The 25,016-nt window shown below is 44.5% G+C and overlaps 1 protein-coding gene across 1 annotated transcript; it reads left to right on the forward strand.

Moving 5' to 3' along the window:
• The first annotated feature begins 6,402 nt into the window (after positions 1 to 6,402).
• Positions 6,403 to 23,065, forward strand: CYP2R1 (cytochrome P450 family 2 subfamily R member 1). The gene is made up of 5 exons (XM_073603964.1): positions 6,403 to 6,745; positions 18,670 to 18,811; positions 19,230 to 19,862; positions 20,368 to 20,697; positions 22,407 to 23,065. Exons 1-5 carry the CDS (start codon positions 6,539 to 6,541, stop codon positions 22,580 to 22,582), a joined length of 1,488 nt encoding a protein of 495 aa, XP_073460065.1. The 5' UTR covers positions 6,403 to 6,538; the 3' UTR covers positions 22,583 to 23,065.
• Positions 23,066 to 25,016: the final 1,951 nt, after the last annotated feature.

Here is a 25,016-nt window from a genome sequence, read left to right on the forward strand (position 1 = left end):
CAGCTGGTGGTAATTTTATTTTGGGAGGGGGAGCGACAAACATTGCACCCACAGCCACCCCCTGGTCCGGAGCACTTACCCCATCTATGGCAGGCATCACGGGTGGCGGGGATTACGACGGCTTCCCCCTCTCTCCTCCGTGGGCTTCACGGGTGGCTGGCATCACGGGTGGCTTCACCCTCTCTCCTCTGCAGGCATCACGGGTGGCGGGGATCACAGGTGGCTTCCCCTTCTCTCCTCCGTGGGCTTCACGGGTGGCTGACATCACGGGTGGCTTCACCCTCTTTCCTCTGCAGGCATCACGGGTGGCGGGGTTCACAGGTGGCTTCCCCTTCTCTCCTCCGTGGGCATCACGGGTGGCGGGCATCACGGGTGGCGGGCAGCACGGGTGGCTTCCCCCTCTCTCCATTGCAGGCATAACGGGCGTCAGGGATCACGGGTGGCTTCCCCTCTCTCCTCTGCGGGCATCACGGGTGGTGGGCATCATGGGCAGCTTCCCCTTTTCGCCGGCTTCTGTCTCCTCCGTCTTCCTCGGCGGCCAATCTAAACACTTCTCCTTTTGGCCAATGGGGAAACAGGTCTCAGACCCGCTTCCTGATTGGCCAGGAGAGCAATTTCAGTGTGAAAATAGCGAATGTTCATTCGCTATTGTCACACAACTGGGTGGGCTCGATTCGCAGTGCTCTGCGTCCCGTGCCCACCCCATTTTGAAGCCGTGCTTCAAAAAAATACCCCTCCCATTGAAATTCAGGCATCCAATGTCCTGCAAAGGGCCGGACACACGGATAGGAGGGTGGCGCCCGTGCGCCCCTAATGGACCTGCCGTCCCTGATAGTCACTAATATACAGCAGGCTGACCTCTACATACATACAGTAGCACAGACCTAGCTCTCTGGCACTGTGCATGTGAGATAATAACAAAGAGATACTCTGACACCAGGATTTAGACACTCAGCAGCTGCATTTAAGCCATTAGATGATAGGAATACTTGCATAATAGTCTCTTCTGGGTGAAAATACAACAGCAGCAAGACCTTGGACAGGACAGGTGGCTCAGCCTTCTCTCACTTCCTGGAAACTCCCCTTTGTAAAGATATCAAAGTCCTCCAATCTGGGGTTTCTGACCCAGCTTGCAGGGACAGGAAGTGATTAAATAACTCTATAACAGTATGAAGCACAGCCACTTACAATTACAGACAGTAGAGGGCAGCAGATCCCTACATGTGCTAAGAAGGAACATGCTGATAGGAGAAGAGAGCAGAGTGACAGAGAGGGGAGCTTCATTACAGTACTGATTCTCATTTTACTGGTGAGAGAGTAAAATCGGATCTTTTTCCCCACATTGTCCTCCAATCATCTCCAGCCTCCTCCTATTACAGTGAAGACCCCACCCATTTCCTTCCCGGAATTCTGTAACTATGCCCTGTGAGGAGGCACTGCTGTGTCATGACCTTCACAGAGCCCGCCTTCTGAGGGGAGGAGTTTTGGGAGGCGGAGTCAGCACAGGAATCAGCAAGGTACTATGGGATACGTAGTCCTTAGCAATGGAGAAGCAGCAAAGCATGCTGGGAATCCAGGAAGTTGTGGAAAGAGACGGCCAGCAGACAGGCAGAATGAAAGGAGATGTTTCCAGTAATCTTATATCGGATTGTCAGTAATAACGATTGTTTGTATTCTTATTATAATGCTGATGGTATAGAATGGATCTGTATGCTGTGACCGGAGATCTCCTTTATCTGCAGCAGAGAAAAATCAGGGCTCTGTGCTATGTGATGGGGCTGTGAAAATCTCAGGACTGGATGGACACAAATACAAATCCTTTGGCAGATAAAACAGCCACACCACACACACATTACAATCTTTGTAACTTCAGATTTACCGAAACTATGCACTACGGTAACCTATATACACTATCCAATAAATTTGTATCCAAACAGGTAGGTTCTTACACTAGATAGCTGTTGATAGATCTAACATAGATTGTACAATCAGATTGTAATGTGTGTGGATAATAGATTTGCATGCATCTGTGTATTCAGCATTAGCAAGAGAATGGGGGAGGGGGAACAAAAAATTGTCATGTATTCTGTTAAAGTACATTGTAGTAGCTGCGAAGGAGGGGAGGAGCAGTTTTGGTGGACACTTTGATCTCTAGAGCCCAGGGACCACCATACACTCTGCACCCCTGTAGTGACACCCGGGTAATGTCAGATCCCTCATACCAAAACACTGAATTAGGCAACATTCTGATGTTGGGGGAACTCCGGAGAGGATTGTACAAGACAGAAAATTAGGAAGTAAAATTTCCTGTTAAAAAAAAAAAAAACCCCAAACATTTCCTGTTAAATCGTCCCCCAAATTCTGCGTCATCAGGAGGACACGTCAGATGAGTGACACGGGACATGTTACAGCTAAAAAAAACTCCAGGAACGCCAAAGTGGAACCTCAGAAATGCGCTTGGAAAACACAGCAACTGAATTACATTGTAACAATTTGTGTCGGAATTATTGCTTTAATAATAAGTCTGGGTGCGGACGGTGGACAGTTCTACACAGAGCCCACAGAGTCCAACGCCAGGGAGGTCTCCTGACAATGCCGACATTCCACTACTGGGATCTCCACATCATCCTGACATTCATATTCTGCTTTCACCCGCTTCAATGGCCTAATACTTCTCTTTGCTGGTATCCTCCGACTGGTCCATGAATATAAGCCAATGAAAATACAGCCAGTGCCTTCCCTAGTCCTAGATCCACTTCGTTTCTGAGCTCACTACTGCTTCCTTGCCACTCCTGAACAACCAGAGGCTGCCTTTGCAGGGCAACCACTACTCCTCCCTAACTAGACTCTATCTTTGTAGAGCCCACTGCCACACCTCTAGAACAACACTTCATTTTTGTAGAACCCACCTTCACCCATCTCCAACTAGACTCCATCTTTGTAGAGCCCACTGCCACACTTCTACAACAAGACTTCATTTTTGTAGGACCCACCTTCACCCATCTCCAACTAGACTCCATCTTTGTAGAGCTCACTGCCACACCTCTAGAACAACACTTCATTTTTGTAGAACCCACCTTCACCCATCTCCAGCTAGACTCCATCTTTGTAGAGCCCACTGCCACACTTCTACAACAAGACTTCATTTTTGTAGGACCCACCTTCACCCATCTTCAACTAGACTCCATCTTTGTAGAGCCCACTGCCACACCTCTAGAACAAGACTTCATTTTTGTAGGACCCACCTTCACCCATCTCCAGCTAGACTCCATCTTTGTAGAGCCCACTACCACTCCTCTTCAACCAGACTCCATCTTTATAGATCCCACTACCACTTCTCTCCAACTAGACTCCATCTTTGTAGAGCCCACTACCACTCCTCTTCAACCAGACTTCATCTTTGCAGGGCCCACCACCACTCCTCTACAACTAAACTCCATCTTTTTAGTGCCCAACACCACTAATCTCCAACTAGACTCCATCTTTGTAGAGCCCACTACCACTCCTCTACAACCAGACTTCATCTTTGTAGATCCCACTACCACGTCTCTTAAACTAGACTCCGTCTTTGTAGAGCCCAACACCACTCCTCTACAAACAGACTTCGTCTTTGCAGGGCCCATCACCACTGCTCTACAACTAAACTCCATCTGTGTAGAGCCCAACACCACTCCTCTACAGCCAGACTTCATCTTTGCAGGGCCCACCACCACTGCTCTTCAACTAAACTCCATCTTTGTTAAACCCACTAACACTCCCCTTCAACCAGACTTCATGTTTGTAGAGCCCACCTCCACTCCTTTACCTCCAGATGCTATTTTTGTAGTGCCCACTGCCACACATCTACAACACTTCATTTGTAGGACCCACTTACACCCATCTCCCACTAGACTCCATATTTGCAAGGCCCACCAGCACCCCTTTACAACCAGACTTCATCTTCGTAGGGCCCACACCGCTCATCTACAACCAGACTTCATTTTTGTGAGTCCAGCCTACACCTATCTCCAACTAGACTCCATCTTTGTAGGGCCTACCACCACTCCTCTACAACCAGGCTCCATCTTTGTAAGGCTCACTGCCACTCCTCTACAACCAGACTTCATCTTTGCAGGGCCTAACACCACTCCTCTACAACCAGAGTCCAACTTTGTAGGACCCACCGCCACTCTTCTAAAACAAGACACCATCTTTGTAGGGCCCACCTCCACTCCTCTACAACCAGATTTCATCCTTGTAGGACCCACCACCACTCTTCTATAACCATAGTCTATCTTTTAGGCCCCACAACCACTGCTCTACAACCAGACTCCATCCTTGTAGAGCCCACTACCATGCCTCTACAACCAGGCTCCATCTTTGTAAGGCTCACTGCCACTCCTCTACAACCAGACTTCATCTTTGCAGGGCCTACGATCACTCCTCTACAACCAGAGTCCAACTTTGTAGGACCCACCGTCACGCTTCTAAAACAAGACACCATATTTGTAGGGCCCACCGCCACTCCACTACAGCCAGAGTTCATCCTTGTAGGACCCGCCACCACTTTTCTATAACCATAGTCTATCTTTTAGGTTCCACAACCACTCCTCTACAACCAGACCGCATCTTTCTAGGACCCACCACATCTCCTCTCAGATTTTGTTTCCATTTTCCTTCTCTGAGATCCAGCCTCATGACTGGCCATTGTCTTGGGAGGAAATGCCAAATTTCCTTCAATATAATATCAGCACTGAGAAGTGATTATTGGAATTGTCTAATGAGAGGAAGACGGAGGCTGAAAATGCCTGTTTGCTTTAGTGTGTAGTACTATCGCAGGGACCCCCCCCCTATTCCCACATGGCTGTTATGAGACCCCTCTTCTGTGAGTTGTGGGACTCCCCTGTAACTGAGTTATAGGAACCCCCCCTCTTCCCCTCTGGGACTGAGATATGAGACCCCCATGGCTGAGTTATGGAAATCCTGTGGCTGATTTATTGGACCCCCTATAGTTGCGTCATGGGACTTCCATGTGGATAAATTATGGGAGCCCTTTTGGCTGACTTTTGTGACCCCCCTGTGGATGAGTTCTGGAACGCCCTGTGGATGAGTTCTGGAACGCCCTGTGGATGAGTTTTGGAACCCCCTGTGGATTAGTTATGGGACCCCCTTGTAGGTGATTCATGGGACCCCCTCTGGATGAGTTCTGAAACCCTCTGTGGAAGAGTTTTAGGACCCCCTTGTGGCTGATTTATGGGACCCCCCCTGTGGATGAGTTCTGGAACCCCTGTGGACCCTCTTGTGGCTAATTTGTGCCCAGCCCCATGGATGAGTTTTGGGATCCCCTGTGGATGAGTTTTAGGACCCCCTTGTGGCTGATTTATGGGACCCCCTGTGGATGAGTTCTGGTATCCCCTGTGGAGGAGTTCTGGGACCCCCTGTGAATGAGTTATAAGACCCCCCGTGGATGTTATAGGACCCCTTTGTGGCTGATTTATGAGACCCCCTTTGTCGCTGATTTATAGGACCCCCTGTTGATAAGTTCTGGAACCCCTGTGGATGAGTTCTGGAACCCCCTGCGGAGGAGTTATGGGACCCCCCCGTGGATGAGTTATGGGACCCTCTATGGTGGAGATATGGGACCCCCTGTGGAGGGGTTATGGGACCCCCTGTGGATGAATTCTGGAAGCCCTGTGGATGAGTTCTGGAACCCCCTACGGACGAGTTAAGGGACCCCCTGTGGATGAGTTCTGAAATCCCTGTGGACCCCCATGTGGCTGATTTATGCCCCCCCCCCCCATGGATAAGTTCTGGGACCCACTGTGGATGAGTTATTGGACCTTCTTGTGGCTGATTTATGAGACCCCCTTTGTCGCTGATTTATAGGACCCCCTGCTGATGAGTTCTGAAACCCCCTGTGGATGAGTTATGAAACCCCCTGTGGATGAGTTATGGGACCCCCGTGGATGAGTCCTGGAAGCCCTGTGGACCCCCTTGTGGCTGATTTATGCCCTGTGGATGTTATAAGACCCCTATTTGTTGCTGATTTATAGGACCCCCTGTGGATGAGTTATGGGACCCCCCCTTTGAATGAGTTCTGGAAGCCCCTCGTGGCTGATTTATGCCCCCCCCCCCCCCATGGATAAGTTCTGGGACCCCCCTGTGAAGGAGTTTTGGGACATCCCCCCCCCCCCCAGTACTTGTAGTAAGGACTCTCCGATCACACTTCCCATCCCCACCCACTACAGATAAAGTCTCCGGGGCCCCGCCCCCCTCACACAGTATACAATGTATCCTCGTAGAACACTCACCACAGTGACGTCACAGAGCGCGTGCTCCAGCCTGCCATTCATGCCTCTGCAACCAATGGAGCGCCGGGGGCGTGGCCGGGAAGAAGACGAAGAGCTCAGGGGCGGAGCTGAGACTGCAGGGATAGGAATGCAGGAGGCGGGTCCCTGAGGGCGGAGAGCCAAGGTGAGGACGTGTGAGGGGCGGGGCGGAAGGCGGGGCGGAGGGGAGTAGGGCAGCGGGCGCCGTGTTATGGGGCGCAGTAGGTGACATGTGGTCGGAGGTCCTCCTGGTGCCGCTCTACTGCGCCGCCCTGCTGGTCACCGTGTGTACCGTCCGCCACCTCCTGAGACAGCGGAGACCCCGGGGCTTCCCACCGGGACCTACCGGACTACCCCTCATAGGGAACATCCTGAGCCTGAACTCCACCGAACAACCCCATGTCTACATGACCCGGCTCAGCCACTCCCATGGGGAGGTAATACTGCGACCAAAACTATCCGAAAATAGTATTACTAATACTGATAATATTATTATATATTATTATTATATATTACTAATATTTATTATTATATATTTCTAATACTGATACTATTATTATTATATATTATTTATTATTATTATATATTATTATTACTGATATATATTATTATTAATTATTATTATTATTCTTAGTATATATTATTTATTTTTACTATGATTATATTATTATTAACATTATTACTATTACATAATAATGATAATACTTATATATACTTCCCTCACCCCTAAAATGTGTATGTGGCGGGGGGGGGTAATAATGTTACAATCACTATTATTACTACTATTCTATAATATCTCTACTCGGTGCCGGTCATCTAGAGCCCGGGGCGAGAATACCCCCCCCCCAAGATGTATGAGGATTATGTGTGAGCACTAATCTGCATGTGCACCCCCAAACTACTAATCCACCCCCTACTGAAATCCCCCCTCTCAGCACAAATCTTTGCATCGCCCATATCCCCCCAGCTCAAATGGCCCCCTCCCCCCCTCACAAATCCTTTACCCCTAAAATTTCCCCTCCAAGTGCACATCTTCCCCCCCCCCACATTCCTCCCAGCACAAATCTCCCTACACCACCAGTCTTAGCACCCCCCCCCCAATATTTCCCCTCCTAGCAAACATCTTCTCCCCCCTCCCAACACAAATCCCCCTAGACGAACCCTCTTAGCACCCTCCCCATATTATATTTAATTTCCCCTCCTAGTACATGTCTTCTCCCCCTCCCAACACAAATCCCCACTTTTGGCATCAGCCCCCCCCCCCGCATCCCCCCTCCCAACACAAATCCCCCTAGACCACCACTCTTAGCCCCCCCCGTATTTAATTTCTCTTTTTAGTACACATCTCCCCCCCCATCTCCCCTCCCAACACAAATCCCCCTAGACCACCACTCTTAGCACCCCCCCCATATTTATTTTCCCCTTCCAGAACAATACTTACCCCCTGCCCCCACCCAAGTTCCCCCTTCTAACACAAATCCCCCCCCTCCAATCTCCTTGTGGCGCCCCCCGCAACTCACATGATACCACAGTGCCCAGGACAGTCATCCCTCCTGCCCACCCCCTTGTCCCGTCCCTGTCTTTACTATTATATACCCTCACCTACTGTATAAGTGACCAGACCGAGCCACCATCATGGGGAGGGAATAATATTACTATTATTATATACTGCCCCCCTATTACTATTATTATATACTGCCCCCCCTATTACTATTATTATATACTGCCCCCATTACTGTTATTATATACTGCCCCCCCTATTACTATTATTATATACTGCCCCCCCATTACTGTTATTATATACTGCCCCCCCATTACTATTATTATATACTGCCCCCCTATTACTATTATTATATACTGCCCCCCTATTACTATTATTATATACTGCCCCCCCCCTATTACTATTATTATATACTGCCCCCCTATTACTATTATTATATACTGCCCCCATTACTGTTATTATATACTGCCCCCCCATTACTATTATTATATACTGCCCCCCCTATTACTATTATTATATACTGCCCCCCCATTACTATTATTATATACTGCCCCCCCCTATTACTATTATTATATACTGCCCCCATTACTGTTATTATATACTGGCCCCCCATTACTATTATTATATACTGCCCCCCTATTACTATTATTATATACTGCCCCCCTATTACTATTATTATATACTGCCCCCCCTATTACTATTATTATATACTGCCCCCCTATTACTATTATTATATACTGCCCCCCTATTACTATTATTATATACTGCCCCCCCTATTACTATTATTATATACTGCCCCCCCTATTACTATTATTATATACTGCCCCCCTATTACTATTATTATATACTGCCCCCCCATTACTATTATTATATACTGCCCCCCCATTACTATTATTATATACTGCCCCCCTATTACTATTATTATATACTGCCCCCCCATTACTATTATTATATACTGCCCCCCTATTACTATTATTATATACTGCCCCCCCATTACTATTATTATATACTGCCCCCCTATTACTATTATTATATACTGCCCCCCCTATTACTATTATTATATACTGCCCCCCATTACTATTATTATATACTGCCCCCCCTATTACTATTATTATATACTGCCCCCCCTATTACTATTATTATATACTGCCCCCATTACTGTTATTATATACTGCCCCCCCATTACTATTATTATATACTGCCCCCCTATTACTATTATTATATACTGCCCCCATTACTGTTATTATATACTGCCCCCCTATTACTATTATTATATACTGCCCCCCCTATTACTATTATTATATACTGCCCCCCCTATTACTATTATTATATACTGCCCCCATTACTGTTATTATATACTGCCCCCCCTATTACTATTATTATATACTGCCCCCCCATTACTATTATTATATACTGCCCCCCTATTACTATTATTATATACTGCCCCCCCTATTACTATTATTATATACTGCCCCCCATTACTATTATTATATACTGCCCCCCCTATTACTATTATTATATACTGCCCCCCCTATTACTATTATTATATACTGCCCCCATTACTGTTATTATATACTGCCCCCCCATTACTATTATTATATACTGCCCCCCTATTACTATTATTATATACTGCCCCCCCTATTACTATTATTATATACTGCCCCCCCTATTACTATTATTATATACTGCCCCCATTACTGTTATTATATACTGCCCCCCCATTACTATTATTATATACTGCCCCCCTATTACTATTATTATATACTGCCCCCCATTACTATTATTATATACTGCCCCCCCATTACTATTATTATATACTGCCCCCCTATTACTATTATTATATACTGCCCCCCCTATTACTATTATTATATACTGCCCCCCCTATTACTATTATTATATACTGCCCCCATTACTGTTATTATATACTGCCCCCCCATTACTATTATTATATACTGCCCCCCTATTACTATTATTATATACTGCCCCCCCTATTACTATTATTATATACTGCCCCCCCCTATTACTATTATTATATACTGCCCCCCCTATTACTATTATTATATACTGCCCCCATTACTGTTATTATATACTGCCCCCCCATTACTATTATTATATACTGCCCCCCTATTACTATTATTATATACTGCCCCCCATTACTATTATTATATACTGCCCCCCCCATTACTATTATTATATACTGCCCCCCTATTACTATTATTATATACTGCCCCCCCCCCATTACTATTATTATATACTGCCCCCCCATTACTATTATTATATACTGCCCCCCTATTACTATTATTATATACTGCCCCCCTATTACTATTATTATATACTGCCCCCCCTATTACTATTATTATATACTGCCCCCCATTACTATTATTATATACTGCCCCCCCATTACTATTATTATATACTGCCCCTCCCCCATTACTATTATTGTATACTGCCCCTCATTACTATTATTATATACTGCCCCGCATTACTATTATTATATACTGCCCCCCCCATTACTTTTATTATATACTGCCCCCCATTACTATTATTAAATACTGCCCCCCTATTACTATTATTATATACTTCCCCCCATTACTATTATTATATACTGCCCCCCCATTACTATTATTATATACTGCCCCCCCCCTATTACTATTATTATATACTGCCCCCCTATTACTATTATTATATACTGCCCCCCCATTACTATTATTATATACTGCCCCCCCATTACTATTATTATATACTGCCCCCCTATTACTATTATTATATACTGCCCCCCCATTACTATTATTATATACTGCCCCCCTATTACTATTATTATATACTGCCCCCCCTATTACTATTATTATATACTGCCCCCCATTACTATTATTATATACTGCCCCCCCTATTACTATTATTATATACTGCCCCCCCTATTACTATTATTATATACTGCCCCCATTACTGTTATTATATACTGCCCCCCCATTACTATTATTATATACTGCCCCCCTATTACTATTATTATATACTGCCCCCATTACTGTTATTATATACTGCCCCCCCTATTACTATTATTATATACTGCCCCCCCTATTACTATTATTATATACTGCCCCCATTACTGTTATTATATACTGCCCCCCCTATTACTATTATTATATACTGCCCCCCTATTACTATTATTATATACTGCCCCCCCATTACTATTATTATATACTGCCCCCCTATTACTATTATTATATACTGCCCCCCCATTACTATTATTATATACTGCCCCCCATTACTATTATTATATACTGCCCCCCCTATTACTATTATTATATACTGCCCCCATTACTGTTATTATATACTGCCCCCCCATTACTATTATTATATACTGCCCCCCTATTACTATTATTATATACTGCCCCCCCTATTACTATTATTATATACTGCCCCCCCTATTACTATTATTATATACTGCCCCCATTACTGTTATTATATACTGCCCCCCCATTACTATTATTATATACTGCCCCCCTATTACTATTATTATATACTGCCCCCCATTACTATTATTATATACTGCCCCCCCATTACTATTATTATATACTGCCCCCCTATTACTATTATTATATACTGCCCCCCCTATTACTATTATTATATACTGCCCCCCCTATTACTATTATTATATACTGCCCCCATTACTGTTATTATATACTGCCCCCCCATTACTATTATTATATACTGCCCCCCTATTACTATTATTATATACTGCCCCCCCTATTACTATTATTATATACTGCCCCCCCCCTATTACTATTATTATATACTGCCCCCCCCTATTACTATTATTATATACTGCCCCCATTACTGTTATTATATACTGCCCCCCCATTACTATTATTATATACTGCCCCCCTATTACTATTATTATATACTGCCCCCCATTACTATTATTATATACTGCCCCCCCATTACTATTATTATATACTGCCCCCCTATTACTATTATTATATACTGCCCCCCCCCTATTACTATTATTATATACTGCCCCCCCATTACTATTATTATATACTGCCCCCCTATTACTATTATTATATACTGCCCCCCTATTACTATTATTATATACTGCCCCCCCTATTACTATTATTATATACTGCCCCCCATTACTATTATTATATACTGCCCCCCCATTACTATTATTATATACTGCCCCTCCCCCATTACTATTATTGTATACTGCCCCTCATTACTATTATTATATACTGCCCCGCATTACTATTATTATATACTGCCCCCCCCCATTACTTTTATTATATACTGCCCCCCATTACTATTATTAAATACTGCCCCCCTATTACTATTATTATATACTTCCCCCCATTACTATTATTATATACTGCCCCCCCATTACTATTATTATATACTGCCCCCCCTATTACTATTATTATATACTGCCCCCCTATTACTATTATTATATACTGCCCCCCCCATTACTATTATTATATACTGCCCCCCTATTACTATTATTATATACTGCCCCCCCCAATTACTTTTATTATATACTGCCCCCCATTACTATTATTAAATACTGCCCCCCATTACTATTATTATATACTGCCCCCCTATTACTATTATTATATACTGCCCCCATTACTGTTATTATATACTGCCCCCCTATTACTATTATTATATACTGCCCCCCCTATTACTATTATTATATACTGCCCCCCTATTACTATTATTATATACTGCCCCCCCATTACTATTATTATATACTGCCCCCCTATTACTATTATTATATACTGCCCCCCCCATTACTATTATTATATACTGCCCCCCCATTACTATTATTATATACTGCCCCCCTATTACTATTATTATATACTGCCCCCCCTATTACTATTATTATATACTGCCCCCCCATTACTATTATTATATACTGCCCCCCCTATTACTGTTATTATATACTGCCCCCCCTATTACTATTATTATATACTGCCCCCATTACTGTTATTATATACTGCCCCCCCCATTACTATTATTATATACTGCCCCCCTATTACTATTATTATATACTGCCCCCCCTATTACTATTATTATATACTGCCCCCCCTATTACTATTATTATATACTGCCCCCATTACTGTTATTATATACTGCCCCCCCATTACTATTATTATATACTGCCCCCCTATTACTATTATTATATACTGCCCCCCATTACTATTATTATATACTGCCCCCCCATTACTATTATTATATACTGCCCCCCTATTACTATTATTATATACTGCCCCCCCTATTACTATTATTATATACTGCCCCCCCTATTACTATTATTATATACTGCCCCCATTACTGTTATTATATACTGCCCCCCCATTACTATTATTATATACTGCCCCCCTATTACTATTATTATATACTGCCCCCCCTATTACTATTATTATATACTGCCCCCATTACTGTTATTATATACTGCCCCCCCATTACTATTATTATATACTGCCCCCCTATTACTATTATTATATACTGCCCCCATTACTATTATTATATACTGCCCCCCCATTACTATTATTATATACTGCCCCCCTATTACTATTATTATATACTGCCCCCCCTATTACTATTATTATATACTGCCCCCCCCATTACTATTATTATATACTGCCCCCCTATTACTATTATTATATACTGCCCCCCTATTACTATTATTATATACTGCCCCCCCCTATTACTATTATTATATACTGCCCCCCATTACTATTATTATATACTGCCCCCCCCATTACTATTATTATATACTGCCCCTCCCCCATTACTATTATTGTATACTGCCCCTCATTACTATTATTATATACTGCCCCGCATTACTATTATTATATACTGCCCCCCCTCCATTACTTTTATTATATACTGCCCCCCATTACTATTATTAAATACTGCCCCCCTATTACTATTATTATATACTTCCCCTCATTACTATTATTATATACTGCCCCCCCATTACTATTATTATATACTGCCCCCCCCCTATTACTATTATTATATACTGCCCCCCTATTACTATTATTATATACTGCCCCCCCCATTACTTTTATTATATACTGCCCCCCATTACTATTATTAAATACTGCCCCCCTATTACTATTATTATATACTTCCCCCCATTACTATTATTATATACTGCCCCCCCATTACTATTATTATATACTGCCCCCCTATTACTATTATTATATACTGCCCCCCCATTACTATTATCGTATACTGCCCCCCATTACTATTATTATATACTGCCCCCCCATTACTATTATTATATACTCCCCCCATTACTATTATCGTATACTGCCCCCCATTACTATTATTATATACTGCCCCCCCATTACTATTATTATATACTGCCCCCCTATTACTATTATTATATACTGCCCCCCCCATTACTATTATCGTATACTGCCCCCCCATTACTATTATCGTATACTGCCCCCCATTACTATTATTATATACTGCCCCCCCATTACTATTATTATATACTTCCCCCCATTACTATTATTATATACTGCCCCCCTATTACTATTATTATATACTGCCCCCCCATTACTATTATCGTATACTGCCCCCCATTACTATTATTATATACTCCCCCCCATTACTATTATCGTATACTGCCCCCCATTACTATTATTATATACTCCCCCCCATTACTATTATTATATACTGCCCCCCATTACTATTATTATATACTCCCCCCCATTACTATTATTATATACTGCCCCCCATTACTATTATTATATACTGCCCCCATTACTTTTATTATATACTGCCCCCATTACTATTATTATATACTGCCCCCATTACTATTATTATATACTGCCACCGGTGTGTACATGACCAGCCTGAGCCCCAGAAACATGGAGGTAATATTATTAATATATACTGTCACCCATAATGTAGCCACATTATGGGGGGGGGGGGGTGCCACTGGGAGGTATATCATCCATATTATTATTATATCTGGCCCATTCTCTGTATAGACACGAGGGGATCCACTTTGCTGATTGGAGGAGAACGGGTGAATGCCTGGTCTTTATACAGAGAGGACACAGACATCACCCGCTCTGCTCCATGGGGGGTCTGGTGTGACTCCGCTGACACCTGACGTGTCCTACGATCCGATCCACCATGACAGGGGGAGACAGATCCCTTTCCGGGTTTTTTTTTTTTTTTTTTTTTTTTTTTTTTAGCAGACCAGATTGGATTGGAGGTAGATGGGTGTAAACAGACACCCGCCAGTTCATAGGGATACATGGACCATTCAATCAATTCCAACTGGAAAACCAATAGGGGGGCCTAATCGGATCATGGCCTTATTATTATTTATTGATTATTTACTACTATATACCAAACCCACAGTGTACAGAGCCAAGGGGGGTATGATATACAGTATCTGACAAAAGTAAGTACACCCCTCAGTGACATTTTTGTAAATCTTCTCTTCTCTCTTTTCATGTGACAACACTGAAGAAATGACACTTGTCTACAATGTAAAGTAGTGAGTGTACAGCTTGTATAACAGTGTAAATTTGCTGTCCCCTCAAAATAACTCAACACACAGCCATTAATGTCTAAACCGCTGGCAACAAAAGTCAGTACACCCCTAAGTGAAAATCTCCAAATTGGGCCCAAAGTGTCAATATTTTGTGTGGCCTCCATTATTTTCCAGCACTGCCTTAACCCTCTTGGGCATGGAGGTCACCAGAGCTTCACAGGTTGTCACTGGAGTCCTCTTCCCCTCCTCCATGATGACATCACAGAGCTGGTGGATGTTAGAGACCTTGCGCTCCTCCACCTTCCGTTTGAGGATGTCCCACAGATGCTCAATAGGGTTTAGGTCTGGAGACATGCTTGGCCAGTCCATCACCTTTACCCTCAGCTTCTTTAGCAAGGCAGTGGTGATCTTGGAGGTGTGTTTGGGGTGGTTATCATGTTGGAATACTGCCCTGCGGTCCAGTCTCTGAAGGGAGGGGATCATGCTCTGCTTCAGTATGTCACAGTACATGTTGGCATTCATGGTTCCCTCAATGATCTGTAGCTCCCCAGTGCTGGTGTTCTGTCAAGAAGTGCCCCCCATCGAATAGTGCCCACGCATGCGCAGGACAGAGTCGCACTTGAGCTGATTTGCCGATCAGCTGGAGTGACGTGACCAGGGCACAAGCGCACATCGTAGGAGGCATCTCTTTATGGGAGATACCATTTCACAACAATTGAAACCTATACAAACAGCGGGGGAGACCGTAGTTCTCACATTGTTGCGGGGTGGCTTTACAGTGTGCTGATGGTCCGGTTTTGTCTGTGTGAAAGGTCGGCTGCAACACAGACAAAACCAGCTCTTCAACACAGCCACAAGCCGCCCTCCAGCTGCAGCAATGCACAATCAAATTTACACTGTTATACAAGCTGTACACTCACTACTTTACATTGTAGACAAGTGTCATTTCTTCAGTGTTGTCACATGAAAAGATAGAAGAAAAGATTTACACAATGTGACTGAGGGGTGTACTTACTTTTGTGAGATACTGTGTGTGTGTATATATATATATATATATATGTATGGTAGGTGCATATCAGATGTATATTGGGGTGGAGTGATGGTGAACTTTCTCGCTGTGTATTTCTGAAGTTATTTCACTCCCATACAGCCCACAGACAGACGTTCGCTCCAGATTCTTGTTTCTCATTGGCTGATATTCTGGGTGTAAACTTTAAAGTTGTGTCCGGATTGGGCGGTTGTGTTTCCTGGCACCATGTGCTTCCAGGAATTCTGTGTAGTGGTTGTCCGGGTAACGGTGTGTAAACTGCGTTCAGTGAACTGAGGGGTCAAAGTTCACGCAGAGAGGGTGATGCAATGTCGCCTGTTCATTGAGTGCTGTCCCCTCCCCCGACTCTGGAATATCCCTCCTCACTGATGTTACATGGTGTCCCGATCACATGGGGTTCTGGTATGGGGGATCGATGCGCACACTCACATGGAGTCTATAGGTATTGTAACCTGGATATGGTCACAGTGAGGAGCAAACCCGATGGACTCTTCATTGGTGATCATCTCGATGCAACAATGATGCTTATAAGTCTTATGCCCCGTACACACGGTCGGACTTTGTTTGGACATTCTGACAACAAAATCCTAGGTTTTTTTCCGACAGATGTTGGCTCAAACTTGTCTTGCATACACACGGTCACACAAAGTTGTTGGAAAATCCAATCGTTCTGAACGCGGTGACGTAAAACACATATGTCGGGACTATAAACGGGCAGTGGCCAATAGCTTTCATCTCTTTATTTATTCTGAGCATGCGTGGCACTTTGTTCATCGGATTTGTCCGTCGGATTTGTGTACACACGATCGGAATTTCCAACAACGGAAAATTTTATATCCTGCTCTCAAACTTTGTGTGTCGGAACATCCGATGGAAAATGTGTGATGGAGCCCACACACGGTCGGAATTTCCGACAACATGGTCCTGTCACACATTTTCCGTCGGAAAATCCGACCGTGTGTACATGTGTGGGGCATTAGAAGAAAAGGACTGCGACCTTCTCAAGGAGTTTGTAACAATTTACAGAATATAGAAAAAAGGTTTTAAAAAAAGTAGCTAAAACTTTTTCATCAAAATTTGATACTAAAGTGATACTAAAGTCTCATTTTTATTTTTTCTGTTAAAGATAATAAACATGTCATACTATGGCGGAGGGGCGGGGGAATCTTATGAGCACAGCGTGCCGATTTTATAAAAAAACTTCACACTTTCCATCACGAAAAGGATTTTTTATAAAGTAAATGCTGTAAACTACTTTAGTGGTGAGAAATTTAACATTTCGCACCTCCACACCTCAGATCACGGTCCCCCCTACTCATCTGCCCCACTACTGTACTACCCCGTTCATCTGGCCCACCACTGTACCCAAAAGTGTAAATATTGCAAAATATACAGCCTCATGCTACATAACTAAGCTCCATTTTTATGCTGAATAATCTGAATTGTTAATGTATTTTTACTTCAAAAGCATTTTATTACAATAAATTTGATAAAAAATCCCCAAAAAATCTGATTTGAATAAAAGAAATCAGATTTAAAAAATCATTGATTATTATCCACCCTGATAGGTGATCTTCGGGGCTCCTGGCCTCTCCCGTCCCTATTGAGTGCCCCCACAGCAAGCAGCTTGCTATGGGGGCTCCCGAGTCGAGCCGCAGCTCCGTGTATCCATTCAGACACAGAGCCGTGGCCGGGCCCCGCCCCCTTTCTCTCCTCTCACCTTCTATGTTCACAATGCAGCAGGGCAATCACTCGGCATGTGACCTGGACAAGTGGAGATCACTGGAGTAGGGGTATAGTAGAGGTGTAGTAGTGGTGTCTACTTTGTGATTTCCAGCTTCCAGGAGCATCAGCCAGGTATGGGATATACATAGTTGGTCCCAGCTGGAACATTGTAATTATATATATATCATATTCATGCATGGAATTCTTATTTAAAGTGGGGTTCCACCCAAAAAACAAAAATACCTGTAAAAATTCTGGCCTGGCGCCCACAGTTGAAATGCCGGCGCCGACGAGCAGAGGGGGGGGACGAGCGGGGCTTCGATCCCCCGCATCGCTGGACCCAGGGACAGGTAAGTGTCCAATTAAAAGTCAGCAGCTGCAGTATTTGTAGCTGCTGACTTTTAATTTTTTTTTTTTTTTGACAGCCCCCCTGGGTGGAACCCCACTTTAAGGGAATCAGGACAGGGTGACCTGTGACATCATGGTGTTGGAATTGTGACATCACAGCTCCTGCCACCTCAGTTCAGTGGATCTCTCTCCCTCACATTGCCTCCTCCTGTCTTCCCAGATCTTCAGTCTGGACCTTGGTGGAATCTCCACTGTCGTTCTGAATGGTTATGATGCAGTGAAGGAGTGTCTGGTGCGCCAGAGTGATGTCTTCGCTGACCGTCCATCACTCCCACTATTTCTAAAGATGACCAAGATGGGAGGTAAGTATCAGAGTTCTGTAGAGTGTGACCTTCCTTATTGGTTAATAGCCAATTCCAAGTTCTGTATAGTATTTGATTTTCTATAGAGTGAGAAAGAACAAATATTTCATCCAACTGTCCATCCAGAGTCTCTGGTTTATAGACCGGATACATCCTAAATATAGAACCGTTTATCCAACTGTCCATCCAGAGCCTCTGGTTTATAGACCGGATACATCCTAAATATAGAACCATTTATCCAACTGTCCATCCAGAGCCTCTGGTTTATAGACCGGATACATCCTAAATATAGAGCCATTTATTCAGAGTCTTTGGTTCATCATACATACAGTAGGTATTAGGGAGGGGTATATTTGGTTATTTGGTTTGGTATATACAATCTTCCATTGTAGTCATTTTTATTTGTTTCATATTGTAGGTCTGTTGAATGCAAAGTATGGGCGGTGTTGGACGGAGCACCGGAAGTTGGCGGTGAGCTGCTTCCGTAATTTTGGTTATGGTCAGAAATCTTTTGAAAGTAAAATTTTAGAAGAGTCCTTTTTTTTCCTGGATGCCGTGGACACCTATAAGGGGAAACCGTTCGATCCGAAACACCTGATCACTATCGCCGTCTCCAACATCTCCAACCTCATTCTGTTTGGGGAGCGCTTCCGGTACGATGACAATGAGTTCCTGCATATGATCGAGATCTTCAGTGAGAATATCGAGCTGGCCACCAGCGCCTGGGTCTTCCTCTACAACGCCTTTCCGCTCATCGGCTTCCTGCCTTTTGGCAAGCACCAGCAGCTGTTTAAAAACGCTGATGAGGTCTATGACTTCTTGCTGCGTTTAATCGAGCGCTTTTCGGAAAACCGCAAGCCACATTCGCCACGGCATTTTATAGATGCATATCTGGATGAAATGGAGAAGTATGCCGCAGATCCGAACAGCACATTGTCCACAGAGAACCTGATATTCTCAGTTGGAGAGCTGATCATTGCTGGGACCGAGACCACGACCAACGTCCTACGCTGGGCCATCGTCTTCATGGCGCTCTACCCCAACATTCAAGGTGGGCGTCTAATGCCTTCTTACAGGGGTTCCCGGGTCTGTACACCCGCTGTGCCCATTATGAGGGGTTCCCACCATCCCTGTGCTGAGTTCCCAGGTCTGTACACCCGCTGTGCCCATTATGAGGGGTTCCCACCATCCCTGTGCTGAGTTCCTGGGTCTGTACACCCGCTGTGCCCATTATGAGGGGTTCCCATCATCCCTGTGCTGAGTTCCTGGGTCTGTACACCCGCTGTGCCCATTATGAGGGATTCCCACCATCCCTGTGCTGAGTTCCCGGGTCTGTACACCCGCTGTGCTCATTATGAGGGGTTCCCACCATCCCTGTGCTGAGTTCCCGGGTCTGTACACTGGTGTGCCCATTATGAGGGGTTCCCACCATCCCTACTCTAAGGATTAGAGGTATGACATGATAGACTTCCTTGAATCCTCAGGTACCGAACACCCCCTGATTGCTGACTCCTGTATTTTGCTAAACACTGAGTTTATTCTTCACTCTTTTATAGGTCAGGTCCAGAAAGAGATTGATTCCGTAGTTGGACCAAACCGGATCCCGACCTTAGAAGATCGTCCCGCTATGCCATACACCGAGGCTGTCCTCCACGAGATCCTGCGATTCTGTAACATCGCCCCGCTGGGGATTTTCCATGCTACATCTAGAGACACTGTGGTCAGAGGGTACTCCATCCCCGAGGGTACCACCGTCATCACCAACCTCTACTCCGTGCACTTTGACCAGAAGTATTGGACCAATCCGGAGATCTTCTACCCAGAGAGGTTCCTGGACAGCAGTGGCCAGTTCATCAAGAAAGAGGCCTTCGTCCCCTTCTCTCTGGGTGAGACCTAAAGAGAACCAGTCATGGCAGCCAGCTGGTCTTTATAAGACTCTATATTGTCCCCATTCAATTGTTTCCATAGACATTGTTTATTCTAGTGTTCAAAGTCTTTTAATATCGATGTTCTCCCACAACAAGACAATATAAAACCTTCAATAAGTTTTGGGGGTTCAGGTATGTCCCCCTTCTTCAGGGCTCCAAAAAAAATGCAATATTAATACAATAATGGTTGTAGGTGATGTAGGTTGTTTTCTTCATGTGTCTTGTCATATTTTCAGATGCACTATATTACCAAAAGTATTGGGACGCCTGCCGTAGGGTTCAATATTGAGTTGGCTCCGCCCTTTGCAGCTATAACAGCTTCAACTCTTCTGGGAAGGCCGTCCACAAGGTTTAGGAGTGTGTCTATGGGAATGTCTGACCATTCTTCCAGAAGAGCATTTGTGAGGTCAGGCACTGATGTTGGATAAGAAGGCCTGGCTCGCAGTCTCCGCTCTAATTCACCCCAAATGTGTTCTATCGGGTTAAGGTCAGGACTCTGTGCAGGCCAGTCAAGTTCCCCCACCCCAAACTCGCTCATTCATGTCTTTAGGTGCATGCTGGGAGTCAGGAAACCAGAAAGCGCACCAAAAAACGCCTTAAAAGTGCGTTTAAAAGCGCAATATGTTTTTGTGTGCCCCATTCACACTTCACATAGCGGGAACTCGCATTCCTACGCACGATTTTCACGTGGGAACTCGCATTCCTACGCACGATTTTCACGCGGTTCCACGCATCACGCCTATGATAAGCCAATTCGCTCCAATAGGTTGCCCTATGCGCGTTTGTCACCCAAAGGAAGCTCCTGCCCCCTTTTTTGGGCGACAAGCTTTGTGCAATTTTTGCTGCCATTGCAGCGTGACAATCGCAGCAAAATCGCCACCCAAATGCATGCCCCGCATTTTGCAGCGATTGCCACATGATTTGGAATTGCGGCGATTCCACCGGTGATTCCAAACCGCCATGTGTCAACGGGGCCTGAATTTCATTCCGAGCTATTCAATTCTAATTGTATATATTATTTATTTTCAAACAAATCAGATAAAAGATACAAAATGTTTGTATACAATGTATCAGATTTCTTCTCTAGTCCCGATCATAATAAATAAAAGAGAGGCCCGGTAACCCTTCAAATAGAACAGGAAATCTGTGTCTCTTGATGTAGCTGTATGTATCATTTATCAAAGCTGGGTCATGATAAAGAGAACCTGTCACCTTGTCAAAGTTCTGACCAATGGACACCCATCAAGCAACACAATATGCCTGTACAGTCCTATAGTCCCAACAGGCGGGGGGTAATTCTGCGTGCAGCGGGGCCCTGGAACTAATTTGTATCTACCAGTGCCCCACAATGCAGCGCCCCCTACATTTATGTGAAGGCATTGCAGGTGAAAGCTTCCATAGTTTATGATGGCGTCAGGTCTGTTCATTTGTATCCACCAGTGCCCCACAGTGCAGCGCCCTCTACATTAATGTAAAGGCATTGCAGGTGAAAGCTTCCATAGTTTATGATGGTGTTGGGTGCTGCAGAGCATTTTACCCCTCCACGGCACGGAGAACAGACAAGTGTGTTAATTAATCATTTCCGTGATTGTAGGAGGTTCTTATCTTAAAAAAAAAATAAAATAAAATGTTTTTGATTTGTTTAATGATATTTTTTTTATTTACAGGCCGCCGCCACTGTCTGGGTGAACAACTTGCCAGGATGGAGCTTTTCCTGTTCTTCACGACCCTTCTCCGCCGCTTCCACCTCCATTTTCCACACGGCACAGTACCGAATCTGAAACCAAAGCTCGGGATGACCCTGCAGCCGTATCCATACCTGATCTGTGCTGAGAAGCGTTAGAGGTGTGACCCAATGGGCGGCTGATCGGGCTGGGATAGGAGACGAGGTAACGAAGAATGGCGCCTTATCTTGGATACCTGACCAACGGCAGCCATATTGGAGCTTCCTGATATATTTCTGTGAAACCTCCAAGGTCAGCAGGAAACCGGCCAGTATATTATCCTACATCTGGAAGTGATGACATTGAAAAGCAGAGCCAGGGACCTCGCTCTCGGGGATTACTTGGTGTGGGACTATTTACTTGTATTCTCTCCCTGTCAGGGCGGACATGTCGGGCTGTAAGGACCACATAGAGGCCTGTTCAGTCCTGATAATAGACACTCATATATCATATGATACAGTGAGGGGAAAAAAAGTATTTGATCGGCTGCTGATTTTATTAGTTTGCCCATTGACAAAGAAACGATCAGTCTATAATTTTATTGGTCGGTTTATTATAACAGTGAGAGAATAACAACAAAAATATCCAGAAAAACACATTTCAAAAAAGTTATAAATTGATTTGCATTTTAATGAGTGAAATAAGTATTTGAACCCTTCACAAAACATGACTTAGTAGTTGGTGGAGAAAGCCTTGGTAGCGATCACAGAGGTCAGACGTTTCTTGGAGTTGGCCTCCAGGTTTGAACACATCTCAGGAGGGTTTTCGTCCTCTTTGCAGATCCTCTCCAAGTCATTAAGGTTTCCAGGCTGATGTTTGGTAACTCGAACCTTCAGCTCCCTCCACATATTTTCTATGGGATTAAGGTCTGGAGACTGGCTTGGCCACTCCAGGACCTTAATGTGCTGCTTCTTGAGCCACTCCTTTGTTGCCTTGGCCGTGTGTTTTGGGTCATTTTCATGCTGGAAGACCCATCCATGACCCATTTTCAATGCCCTGGCTGAGAGAAGGAGGTTCTCACCCAAGATTTGATGGTACATGGCCCCATCCATCATCCCTTTGATGCGGTGAAGTTGTCCTGTCCCCTTTGCAGAAAAACACCCCCAAAGCATAATGATTGCACCTCCATGTATGACGGTGGGGGATGGTGTTCTTGGGGTCATAGGACCTCCATGTATGATGGTGGGGGATGGTGTTCTTGGGGTCATAGGACCTCCATGTATGACGGTGGGGGATGGTGTTCTTGGGGTCATAGGACCTCCATGTATGACGGTGGGGGATGGTGTTCTTGGGGTCATAGGACCTCCATGTATGATGGTGGGGGATGGTGTTCTTGGGGTCATAGGACCTCCATGTATGACGGTGGGGGATGGTGTTCTTGGGGTCATAGGCAGCATTCCTCACGGTGAGTTTAGTTGATGCCAAAGGGCTTGATTTTGGTCTCCTCTGACCACAACACTTTCCTCCAGTTCTCCTCTAAATCATTCAGATGTTCATAAGTAATCTTCAGACGGACCTGTACATGTGATTTCCTGATCAGGGGTACCTTGCGGGGGCTGCAGAATTTCAGTCCTTCACGGTGTAGTGTGTTACCGATTGTTTTCTTGATGACTATGGTCCCAGCTGAGATCATTGACAAGATTCTCCCGCGTAGTTCTGGGCTGATTCCTCACCGTTCTCATGATCATTGAACCTCCACGAGGTGAGATCTTGTATGGAGCCCCAGACCGAAGGAGATTGACCGTTATTTTGTGTATCTTCTATTTGTGAATAATCGCACCAACTGTTGTCACCCTCTCACCAAGCTGCTTGGCGATGGTCTTGTAGCCCATTCCAGCCTTGTGTAGATCTACAATCTTGTCCCCGACATCCTTGGACAGCTCTTTGGTCTTGGCCATGGTGGAGAGATTGGAATCTGATTGATTGCTTCTGTGGACAGGTGTCTTCTATACAGGTAACAAGCTGAGATTAGGAGCACTCTGTTTAAGAGAGAGTGCTCCTAATCTCAGCTCATTACCTGTAGAGAAGACACCTGGGAGCCAGAAATCTTGCTGATTGATAGGGGGTCAGTTCCTTTTTTTTATTTATTAACATGCAAATCAATTTATAACTTTTTTGAAATGCGTTTTTCTGGATATTTTTGTTATTCTCTCACTGTCAATCCAGAAAGCAGTGGGCTGGACCAGGTGTGGTCAGGTACTGCCTGGCAGACTACAGGCTTGTGGGAATGCTGTTAGCCACGCCCCCTGCAATGTCAGCCTTTAGGACCATCGTCTAGTGGACCAGTTCAATGGGACCCTTTAGCTCCTGATTCTGGCCTCACTATGTGGTAAATAAGAGATGTTAACCCTTTAATGCCACTTTATGGCTGTTTTATTAAGTGGGCTTTGATTGGCTCTCACATTGGTCACATGATTAGGATCTTGGCCTGTCGGCTCCTGATGTAAAACCTTGACCGAGAGCGGTCGGTGACGCTGCCATACACTTTATAGGATATAGTGGGGGTGATTGTATTAATACTGGGACATGGTGGGGGTGCTGAATGCTAGATCA

The sequence above is a fragment of the Aquarana catesbeiana genome, linkage group LG11 (genome assembly GCF_042186555.1).
Source record: "Aquarana catesbeiana isolate 2022-GZ linkage group LG11, ASM4218655v1, whole genome shotgun sequence".
Lineage (NCBI taxonomy): Eukaryota > Metazoa > Chordata > Amphibia > Anura > Ranidae > Aquarana > Aquarana catesbeiana.

Bases quoted from the DNA above. Each gene is read 5' to 3' on its own strand.
- CYP2R1 (XM_073603964.1), top strand. From the start codon at position 6,539: ATGTGGTCGGAGGTCCTCCTGGTGCCGCTCTACTGCGCCGCCCTGCTG. The intron at 6,746-18,669 runs GTAATACTGCGA...CTGTCTTCCCAG, and splicing joins TCAGCCACTCCCATGGGGAG to ATCTTCAGTCTGGACCTTGG. The intron at 19,863-20,367 runs GTGGGCGTCTAA...ACTCTTTTATAG, and splicing joins GCTCTACCCCAACATTCAAG to GTCAGGTCCAGAAAGAGATT.